General features: G+C 55.7%; 1 protein-coding gene across 1 annotated transcript in view; it reads right to left on the bottom strand.

Moving 5' to 3' along the window:
• Nucleotides 1-737: 737 nt before the first annotated feature.
• PCIF1 (PDX1 C-terminal inhibiting factor 1) overlaps nucleotides 738-10,238 on the bottom strand; it is a 10,055-nt gene continuing 554 nt past the window's right edge. The window contains exons 2-17 of the mRNA XM_006881587.1: nucleotides 8,537-8,709; nucleotides 7,137-7,279; nucleotides 6,925-7,049; nucleotides 5,838-5,975; nucleotides 5,557-5,687; nucleotides 5,292-5,446; nucleotides 4,581-4,728; nucleotides 4,406-4,489; nucleotides 4,113-4,212; nucleotides 3,326-3,488; nucleotides 2,559-2,731; nucleotides 2,331-2,417; nucleotides 2,050-2,234; nucleotides 1,314-1,407; nucleotides 1,048-1,223; nucleotides 738-966 (exon numbers count right to left, since the gene is read on the bottom strand). Of these exons, the coding sequence (XP_006881649.1) occupies nucleotides 738-966; nucleotides 1,048-1,223; nucleotides 1,314-1,407; nucleotides 2,050-2,234; nucleotides 2,331-2,417; nucleotides 2,559-2,731; nucleotides 3,326-3,488; nucleotides 4,113-4,212; nucleotides 4,406-4,489; nucleotides 4,581-4,728; nucleotides 5,292-5,446; nucleotides 5,557-5,687; nucleotides 5,838-5,975; nucleotides 6,925-7,049; nucleotides 7,137-7,260 (2,112 nt within the window). The 5' untranslated portion in view covers nucleotides 7,261-7,279; nucleotides 8,537-8,709. The remainder of the gene's footprint in view (nucleotides 967-1,047; nucleotides 1,224-1,313; nucleotides 1,408-2,049; nucleotides 2,235-2,330; nucleotides 2,418-2,558; nucleotides 2,732-3,325; nucleotides 3,489-4,112; nucleotides 4,213-4,405; nucleotides 4,490-4,580; nucleotides 4,729-5,291; nucleotides 5,447-5,556; nucleotides 5,688-5,837; nucleotides 5,976-6,924; nucleotides 7,050-7,136; nucleotides 7,280-8,536; nucleotides 8,710-10,238) is intronic.

The following is a 10,238-nucleotide window of genomic DNA, read 5'->3' as shown; positions in this document are numbered from 1 at the left end:
GAGGCCCCCAGCCTGCAGGCAGGCTTTGGGAGAGAACAACTTTATTTTTGACTGATGGAGCAGTGGGCTCCTCAAGTCTCAATAAAGGGACCAGAGTCCAGTCCTGACCAGCTCACTGTGTCCACTTGCTGCTACACTGATCCAGGCAAGGACCTAAGGGAGGAGTGTGGCTTTCCTGCCTTAGTTCCAGAGGTCGCAAGGTGAGAAATGGCTTAACTGGCCAGAGCCCCTGGAGTTGAGCTGCCCCGCTGCCTGTGGGGTGCCTGGGAAACAGCCTCCAGCTTTCTGCTCCAGGTGTTAGCACAGGCTCTGCCCAGGAGTATAGAGCTGGGAGCTGGGCTCTGTAGGCCGGTGGGTTACAGGGCCTGGGTAGGTGTGAAGGCCCAGGGACCAGGAGGTGAGTCTGGATGTGGTCCCAGGAATAGCGTCAGGTTCCTCCGCTTTCTCTGCCCTCAAGACCCTCACACATTCTTGGGAGGGTTTCTGTATTTTACCAAGGAAACAAGGTGGGGACAGGAGGGCTAGGGCGTGGGATGGGGGACATGGGGACTATTTACAGCGGACGTGAAGTGGGTTGGGGGACAGGGAGGGAAGCCCTGGCAGAGCCGTCATCTTCCTATGTGGGTGGTAGCTGAGTCCTGCTGCCACCCCAGGAGGAGGGCCATGGGGTCCACTCGGCCTCGGAGTCCCAGTACTCCATCTTCCCAGCACCCTGAGCTCCTCCTCCCTGCAGAGTGCTAAGTGGGGTGAGGGTCACGGCTGGGCCCCTGCTCCCGGCCCGAGTCCCTGTCCTTGGCCTCCGAGGACGATGAAGAGGAGCTGGAGCTGTGGTTGCGGCCTGACTGCCGGTAGGCGGCGCTCAGCTCCTGCAGCCGCTCGGGCGTCGGGCCCCACTTGGCGAAGCCCGGCTCGTTCTGCAGGAAGAGCACGGCTGTGTTGTGGACCGCCTTGTAGTGCATTTCCTCCCTGCGGGGCGAAGGAGGTGATCAGGGCGGGCGCACCTGGAGCCAGCCTGGCTCTCAGAACCCCGCTTTCCCAGGCACCCACTTCTTGCAGATGTGCTGGGAGCCACTCCGGTACTCGTGCTCAAAGGCGGGCAGAATCAGCTGGTGGCGTTTGAAGCGGCTCTGCTCCATGCGGGTGAGCGCAGGCGTCGGGGGCTCCCGCCACTCGGGGATGAACACGATGAAGGACAGGGGCTCCAGGGAGCTCTCAAGCAGTTTCTGTGTGAGGGGAAAGTGGCCATAAGGGGCTGCCTTCCTGGCAACAGGCAAGCCGGCCCACTGAATACCTGGCAGAAGCAAATCACTCACCTCAAAGTGAGACACCATAGCGTCCATGAGCTCCTCGCAGAATGGTGGGTTGGCCTCGAAGGAGCCGCTCATCGGGGAAAAATCAAGGCAGGGTCTGGGGACAGAAGGAAGCATAACCATGCCTGGTCCCTCAGCCCAAACGGGCCACCACTCGGAACACCTGATCATCTTCCCTGGGGCACAAACTGCTCAGCTCCATTAAGATGGGGACGATGGACTCTGAGACTCAGACGTCCCAGTCCGTGAGGAAGTGAGTGGAAGTGTGGGGATTAAACACTCGCTCTCACCCACTCCCCCCAAAACAATGCCAGGCCCAGGTATCCCCCATTCTCCAGGCTTCCCAAGCCCACCACTTTGCTGGGTATTCCTGCTAGAGACAGCATATCCTCTCCTTATACCTGTGCTCATCCCCACCTCTAGTCTGTAAGTCTTCGAGGTGTGTTACCACTTCTCAATCCTCTCAGTGCTTGGAACTAGGCATTGCTATTCCACACCTGAAATAATTCCCCGAGAGACATAAAGGCTGGTAAGAGGATGCCACATGCCTACGCTGAGGCATCAGAAAAGCCAAGGTTCCCAAGACCTCACAACTGTCTGGTTAAGACAGAAACTACACCCACGCCTGCCTGGCTCTCTGGTTCTACAGCGTGTGGTGCAGCCAGCCAAGGTGGGCTGTGTGCTCTGGGGACAGCTTCCCAAGCCTGGGCACCAAGGGGCCAGCAGCCTGGCCACTCACCCTCGGGAGCCGAAGTAACCATCTGTGTCGGGGAAGGCAGAGCAGTACTGGCGAAAGTAGCAGTTGAGGGGTGAGGCGAAGCACTCGAAGCTGACACCAAAGAGCCGGTGGAGGGCCTCAAAGACGTGCACGGGCAGGGAGCCCTGCAGGCCCGTCCCCTCGTAGAGGCCCACACCAAACATCATCTGCAGGAAGATGCAGTCACCACCTGCTTTACCTCCCCCCACCCCCAGCCCCGCTCCCTCTAGGAGAGTGGTTCCCTTTGACGCCCAGGTCTGTACCTGGTACCGCCGCAAGAGACACCAGACTCGAGGCAGGAACTTCTCAAAGGCAGAGTCGTCGATGCAGCTATAGCGATAAAGGAGCCACTGGGGACAGAAAGCAGTGGGAGTCAGTGGCCTCCCCCACATCCTCATCACTGGACTGGTGAGCTCAAGACTCCTGCACCCCAACTAGTCCCCTCAGTGAGGGTGACTCCTGCACAGGTGGGAAAGCCAGCCAGCTCTTACCAGCTTGCTGAAGTAGTTGCGGCTGACCTTGACCATCTCGCCCTTATAACGAATGCAGACCACGTTGTTCTCCATGTGCATCTCCACGCTGGGCATGGGGGGCGCAGACACAGCCAGTCGGACCGGGTAGCAGTACACGAGGCGAGGCTCTACCTCAGAGGCCTCCACCTCCTCTGTGGGCAGGGACAGCAGTGAGGGCTCTGCTCGGTGTCAGCCCACAGCCCGGGGTCCGTGTGCCAGGGCTCCCAGGAACCAAGGGAGGTGAATGCCTCTCCTCAGAGGACTCTCTGACTGTGGTCATCCAAGAGTATTACGCCAGTGAACAAATAACAGAAAATACGACTGGCAGGGCAGTGCCCAGTGGTGCCAGCATGCTGAGTACAGAACAGGCCCCAGCTGGCCGTCTGGTGGTCCAGCAGGCTGGTCATAGTCCTGCCTGGTGAAGTGCCTCTCCATCATTACCACAGCTGCATGGCTTCCAGGGCCTTAGGGATCACACCCCTTGGACTTTTCATGGAATTCCTTTACAACCCTCAGTGGAGGTGACACCCCAATCTGGGGACTGACACTCGAAGTAGACAGAAGTCAACTCAAGTCTGCCCCCACTCTTTCTTCCCTCACTGTGCTGAAACAACTAACACTGAAGCTGCCCTCTCAGACTTCTGATAAATGAGCCTCTCATGCCAGCCCATGGCTTAGAAACCCAGCTCTGTTTGTTCCTTCTTCTCAGGACAGGGACATGGCATCAGTCTGTCCTGATCTCGTACCTGAGATGTTGTTTTCCTTGAGCACAGCAAGGTGCTTCTCACGTATCCGTTTGACATACTCCAGGGAGATGTGGTAGATCTTGCTGCAGATGCCTTCCACGGAGTCCTTGGCTGCAGCCGAGACATGAGGGCCACACTGCTTCCGCAGGTGCTCGAGCCGGTCCTGGGGGGACACGGCCATTGGGGCTCTGGCAGGAGGCTGTGGGCCTCTGCTAGGCCAGTGGGCAAGAGAAGGTCTTTGTTTTACCTAGAAGTGATGTCACTTGGGCATTTGTTTTTTGGGGGATGGGGTGTGTGTGTGTGATCTGACTGGTACAGGAGGAGACTTTCCCTCCTTCTCCAGCTGAACATCTGGTGGATTTGAACTGCGCACCTCTGGGATTGCAGTGCAGCTTCTTGCCACTAGGCCACCAGAACTCCCTGCATTTGTCATCTTGACACGCAACCCTGCCTAGTGAGCACTTACTCCATTCACTACATGTGATAGAGCAAACCCAGTCTCTTGTGGAAAAGCTGCGACAAACAGCCCCAAAAAGCAGGCCGACCACTGATGCTGGTGAGAGGCTTCCACGGTGATGGGCTTTGGCCCGACTACAGAATTACTCTGGATACGTCAAGAGCAGGATGGTTGGGTGGCAGCTCTATGCTGTGGTATGTGCACATACAGAGATCGTTCTGAGAGGAGGCACAATCATCAGGCAGGTGCTCTTAAGAGCCTCCATGGAAATGTACTCTGGGAGAAGAGGCTGCGGAACCTGCAGGCTGACCTTGCCGCAGGTCCACTCACCATGTAGTCCTCCTTGGAGGCCGAGTGGTCTTTCCGCAGCCAGCTGAAGGTGTCTTCCACGTTCCACTTGACCACCTTCCTGCTGTCTGGGGATGCACTCCTGCCAGGTAAGTGGGAGGGGAGGAGACTCAGCTCTGCACAGAGCATAGCTGTCAGCCTCGTCCATCCTATGGGACACTGTCAAAGGGCACTGACCCCCAGCCTGTGAGCCAAGTGAGTGTGGGACATGTGACCTTCCTCCTCCCCTCTGGTCACAGACTCATCCTGCCTAGGGCAGGAGGACAAGGCCACACCTGGACTCGATGAGCCGCCTGGCAGCCTCAGCGTACTTAAAGAGCAGGCGCTTGGCTTCCTCCCGGAACTTGATTCGCGATAACCTGGGTTAGAGAGCAGGCGGTGTCAGATCCCTCTGTATGTGCCAGGCACAGGAAGCGCAGGGCACAGGGCCTCCCCCGCTCTGGGCTCTACCTGATGGGAATGTCATTCATGATTTCTCGAAACATGGAAGGCGACACGACTGGTTCGCAGTTGCTGGGCAACAGGGGGTCTGAGCCTTTGTCCACCACCTTGCGCTCCAGCATCCAGCGGTTGAAAGACTCCCGGGGAGGTTCAATGCCTGCAGGACAAGAGAGCTGGTGAGGGTGTGGGGTCAGAGCTTCCATGGACCTGCCCAGCTTGTGGGACACAACAGCCAGTAAAATGTGGAACCTGTAAGTTCAGAAGTTTACATCCTACTCCACCAGAATCACTGGTTTATAGTGTGTTACATAACTTTAAAAAACGGGGGGAGGCGCGAGGCTTTGTTTTAATAAAGTTAAGGTCTCCGTACTAACTATAAATAAAGAATGCTGTTTAATTAGCACATCATTTCACTCGCGTCCTAACAGGCCCGGGAGACGTAGGCACCTGGATTTAGGCCACGTTATGGATACCGAGGAGGCTTTGCACAGGGCCCAGCACCCTTGCTGTTACTGATCCCAGCCGTCCTTACGAGGAGGCACTGCTGCTGTGTGTCCTACAGGTCAGGAAGCTGAGGCCCAAGTCACAGCAGCGGGGAGCGGAGGGGACTCCAGCTGGTGGGTCCCATCCCTTTTTTGTGCACACACCAGCCCCCTTCTCCACGCCCACCGTGCACTTCCTCCCAGTGAATGGAAACGAGGGGTGAGGCTGGGACTTTACCCTCCCGCTGCTGGCACAGCTCCCGGTAGTGCTGCCGGAGCTTCAGGATGAGCTGGGAGCGGAGCAGCTCCACCTCGGGGTGTGGGGGCAGCACCTCCGAAGGCCCCCGGTGCTTGATGACAGCGTTGGTCTGGATGTCCAGGTCCCAGTACACCCTGGGGCACAGACAGGAGCCATGAGCAGAGCAGTGGAGCAGGGGGGAGCGTGCCCCGCCCACCGCTGTCCCAGGGGGGCTGGCGATCAGGGAGCCGTGCCCAAGCCTCACTCGGTGGGCCGGAGGAGAGCTGCCTGCTGCTTATCTTCAGGGGATGCGCCCCACATCTTCAGAATTGGGGTTCCTGGGACACTAGGTGAGCTGGGCACAGACTGGCCCGTGGCTGTCACAGAGATTTCAATCTAGAGGAAGAATCACCAAGGAAGCGGGCTTAGAAGTTCAGCAGATGGCCTTCGACACCCCAGCAGTCAGAGCCCCTCCAGATCAGCGGGTGCCCAGGAGCCACGTGGACGCCGGCCTGGACGCCCCGGGGCTGAGAGGCCGACACTCACCTTGGGCTTCTTCACACCATTGCCGCTCGGCTGCTCTTCTGAGAGCTGCCTCTTTCGGGGCTTGTTCTCAGCCGGGGGATTTTCCACCAGGGTTGAGTCTTGGGGCAATGGGGTCGCATTCAGCCCCAAAGGGTCCGACTAGTGATGGGAGATCAGCAGAGTTAGAACTGGGGCCTCTTGCTCACCCCGTCCCGTGGAGAGGAAGCCAGGAGAGGCTGACACTCAGCAGAGCACCTCTCTTGCTCTCTACTCGCTCGTGTGACCACAGGCACCGAGTTTACTGCCCTTCCTCTCCTTCAGCTTCCAGCAATGACCTCACCACGAGAGGATTATCAGGTGAGTCCATGGCCATGACCTGCCTGGCAGACACTTGGCATGAAATCAGCATTCGGTCTGTTAATTGTTTCTCCGGAACAAGATAGAATGAAAGATTCAAGAAATGTCTAACTGGAAAAGTGAAACGCTGTGGGCGGCACTTTCAGGACTTGGGAGAGCGTGCCTGCACATTCATCCTCAGGGCCCTCAAGTCAAAGGCAGCTGCACATCCTGCTCTCTGAGGGCCTAGGAGAGTCATGGCCTCTTTCTTTATACCCCAGTTTCTTCATCTGCAAAATGGGGACACCCAGTTTGCTCCAACTGAGTCCTCTTCCTGTCAGTTAGCCTGCACCTGCACTCGCCCATCACACAGACATCTCAGGCCCTGGGACTCTCTCCTTCCAGCTTCTCCCACCAGCCTCCTCATCATTATGTCTCCAAGCAGCTCTCCTCACCCTTTTCCCTCCCCAGGCCAGACTTGTTCCACAGGTGCCTCTCCTGGAACCCTATGGTTAACTTGTCCCAGCCCGTCTCCAGTGGAGCAGGCCCCACATCTCATTTGCAACTGTGTCCCTGGCACAATGCCCAACTTGAAGTTCAACATCACACAGGATTAGCCCATTTACTTCTCTCTCTTTGTTTGACAGGAGGTTCCATGCGGACAGGGGCTGATATGTCCTGCCTGTCTTTGTATGCCCAGGGTAAGAGGCATGGTCCCTGCCCAGGGTACACTTGGGGGACAACCACGCTGCCCACCAAGGCTGGCACTCACAATCACATCGTGCTGGCCCAGCACAGGCATCTCCCACAGGGACTGGTTGGTGAATCGGTTGAAGTAGTAGGGCCGGTTCTCCCTCCTGCTCCAGCACTTCTCCCAGCCAGCATGCACCAGCTCCTCTGCAAACAAGCAGAACCCCACCCAGCTCAGGGCTGCCCCCTTGCTCCTCTGCACTCCCACCACCCCACAAGCTGCCCCTTCAGTACCTGGGAGGTCCTGCGGCAGGCGGGCAGGCTTTGGAGAGCAGGGTTGGCTCTGATTGGAGGTCCCTGGGGAGTGACTCAGCAAAGACGCTTCCTCCCGGGGGCTGCCATGATTCTCATTGGCCATCTCAGCACCCACAAGGGACCTGCCACATAAAGGACCAAAGGGTGTCCAAGGGTAGGGTATCAGGGCCAGCCATCGGCCTGCTCCACTTCCCACCAGTCAATCCACGGAGGGGCCTAGTAACCACCTACAAAGGGGGGTATTCCACTCCTATGCGACAGGGCCCACATGGTGCCTCAGAAGCTGGCCTGGGGTCGAGGCTGCATTTGAACAAGTAAACTGCTGATGCCTGGAATATTCTCATGTTTCTCGGCCTGGCTTGCCTCAGGTTCACCACGAACGTTCCTGGACTCCCCAGGCCGCAGGCACCTCCATCCTTGCATTCTAATGATGTGCTCCACCAACTGGGTGCACTCCCTAGGACACTTCAGGCTGTCAGAACCCCAAGGCTGGGAACTGGGTGCAATAGTGCTCCCCCTCCAGCACTCATGGTAGCTAGATGGTACCTCGCTGTTTTCACTGTATATAGAGCACAAAGAATGGTAGACAGAACAGAGTAGGGCCATGAGACGCTATTCCAGCCAGAAGGAAGGGGGCCCGTCCTTCCTGCAGCCATGTGGCAACAGGACTGGAACCAAGCACAGCTATATGGATTCCTGGATGGCCCATTGTACACCAGAGGGCAGGACGCTGTCTGTTACTAAAGGAATCAATGGGACTGAGAAAGATTATCTAATTCAGTCCTTCAGGAGATCCAGAGGAAGAGTTACAAAGTGCCAGCAAGGAAATCAGTTCCCTCAGACTTGTAATCCTGGCTACCTCCACCCACAGCACACAGGTCAATGCCAAAGGGCTTCCTGCTTGGACTGGAGAGGGGGAGCAAGGAGGGAAGGGATGGGACTTGGGATGCTAAAGCTGTTTCCATTACAACCCCCAAAAGTAATAAAAAAAAAGACCACAAAGGCAAGATTAAACATCCGTTCTTTGCTTGCTGGAACTTTTAACAACTGGGAGCAGTCACACTCTTTGTTGTTGATCAGAGGATGATGGGCTGTTGACATCATAGGACTTGTTGGGACATTGATTTTTATTTTACACCCAATTAGAGATGTTGTTAATTTGCAAAGGGAGAGGTGAATGGTTACTTCCTTGGTATAGTCCTGAGGAACGTGACTTAATTACAACATAACGAGGCTGTGGTAACAAGCTGAAAGGCCTGGAATTGCTGACCAAGGAGGGAAGGTGTAGCTGCCTTGTTTTCTGGGGAGAAGGCAGTCCTGGTTCCTATAGGACTGAGCCCACACATCTCAAGGCTGAACGAGGTCCCCCTCTTTCTCACCCTCTGGGGTCTGCAACGCTAGCATGAGAGGGTTTTCTTCTCTGGCCAGTCGGTCCCCCCGTCACAGGGTCCCACACAGGTGGCAATGAGGCCTTCAGGTGGGCTCAGCACAGGTGACTGGGCTGGTCAGCAGTGGAGTGGACGGGCCCCCTGGGGACTCCTTCGGTCAGCAGCTGGAGAGCAAACAGAGGGGAGAGAGTCACAGACCTGTGAAAAGGCACCAGGCAGGGACAGTCACAAGTGGGCAGGGAGTAAGGTGGGAGCCCCCATCAGGGAAAGACACACTGGGAAAGGCAGGGGGCACCATCTGGTGGTGAAGGGAATAAAAATGGCTCTTCTGAGCTTCCCTACAAACAAGGATTCCCAGGGATTGCAGCCTGTGAGCCTGACTGACTACTGTGCCTTTCACTTCTTAGTATTTTTTACCAGAGACCCACATTTTCATTAAGCACTGGAGCCCTTCAAATTTTCCACCTAGTCTATTTAATCAAAAGGACCAGATGCTCTGCTGGAGGAGGGACAATCTCCTCCTGTACCAGTCAGATCTGATTTGACTTAACACACACAAAAAAATAAAAAACTAAAAAACAAAAGGACACTTCTTGGAGAAAAAAAGGAGGGTATTTTTTGTATGTGGGGAGTCAATGCCAGTATCCCTAATGAGATAGAAAACAAACACACACACACACACACACACACACACACACACACGGTTTTCTTGGCTATGATCTTTCTGCAGAGCACCAAATCTTTGTCCTCCAGAGCCCCTGGGTGGGTCTGAACTGCCAACCTTTCCGTTCTGAGCTCCTAACTGGTGCACCACCAAGGTTCCTAAGACCAGAGAAGTTAACGCGCTGACACAACATGTGGACATAGTCCAAAGCTAACAAGTGGCAGGCACACCATCTATGCCTTTTTGAAAAGGAAAAAACCACACAAAACCCCAAAACAAAACCCATGCAAATGCATTATACAGCATCTTCTTCGTCTTTATTTGCAAGCATTTCCCCATGGAAATAAACGGAAGAGCCAGGAGGTGGAGGAACTGTGAACGAGAGGAGTCAATAGCGCAGCTCTATGGAGGTCAAATGGGGACACTGCCATTCCCACGGTCAGCGACGCATTGCAATCGCCTGGGGGTGTAATTCAGATTCTTGTACCCTGGTCTCCGGGTTTAAAAAGAAATTGAAGAGGTACACAAAACTTGGGAGTGTTTATAAAAAAATAAAAAAACAAAAACCCACCCAAAAGAGAGACCGATATGGGCTGGGTTATCTCTTCCGTTTACATCATCTGAAGATGGTATTTATTATTATTACTAATAATAATAATCTAGGTGCACAAGTCTGGAGCCCCAGTATCAGCTCTGGCGCCGGGCGGACTTGGGCTCCCGACCATCAGGACTCCTCCGACCTCTCGGGTCCCTGAGCGTGGAGTCTAACACATTGCACACTCGCAGTAAGAGACAACTCCTTCTAACACAACATTTTTATTCATCCTGCGGCGTCCCGGCCCCTTCGCGTACCGCGGTTTGAAACTCGCCGCAAGGTTTTAAGGACAAACAGTATCTGCGCAACCCGAGCAGCACACCAGGAGAGAGAGGGGCCAGTTCCGGGATTGGAGGTAAAGGCGGGGCCGACCCAGACGCACCAATCAGAACCCTCGGGCCCCGCCAGGCGGCAGCGAAGCCCGGCCAAGAGCG

Source organism: Elephantulus edwardii, unplaced genomic scaffold (genome assembly GCF_000299155.1).
Source record: "Elephantulus edwardii isolate Elephantulus edwardi_28Jun2011 unplaced genomic scaffold, EleEdw1.0 scaffold00015, whole genome shotgun sequence".
Lineage (NCBI taxonomy): Eukaryota > Metazoa > Chordata > Mammalia > Macroscelidea > Macroscelididae > Elephantulus > Elephantulus edwardii.
The sequence above is the reverse complement of the archived record's forward strand: the minus strand, read 5'-3'. Positions and strand labels throughout refer to the sequence as shown.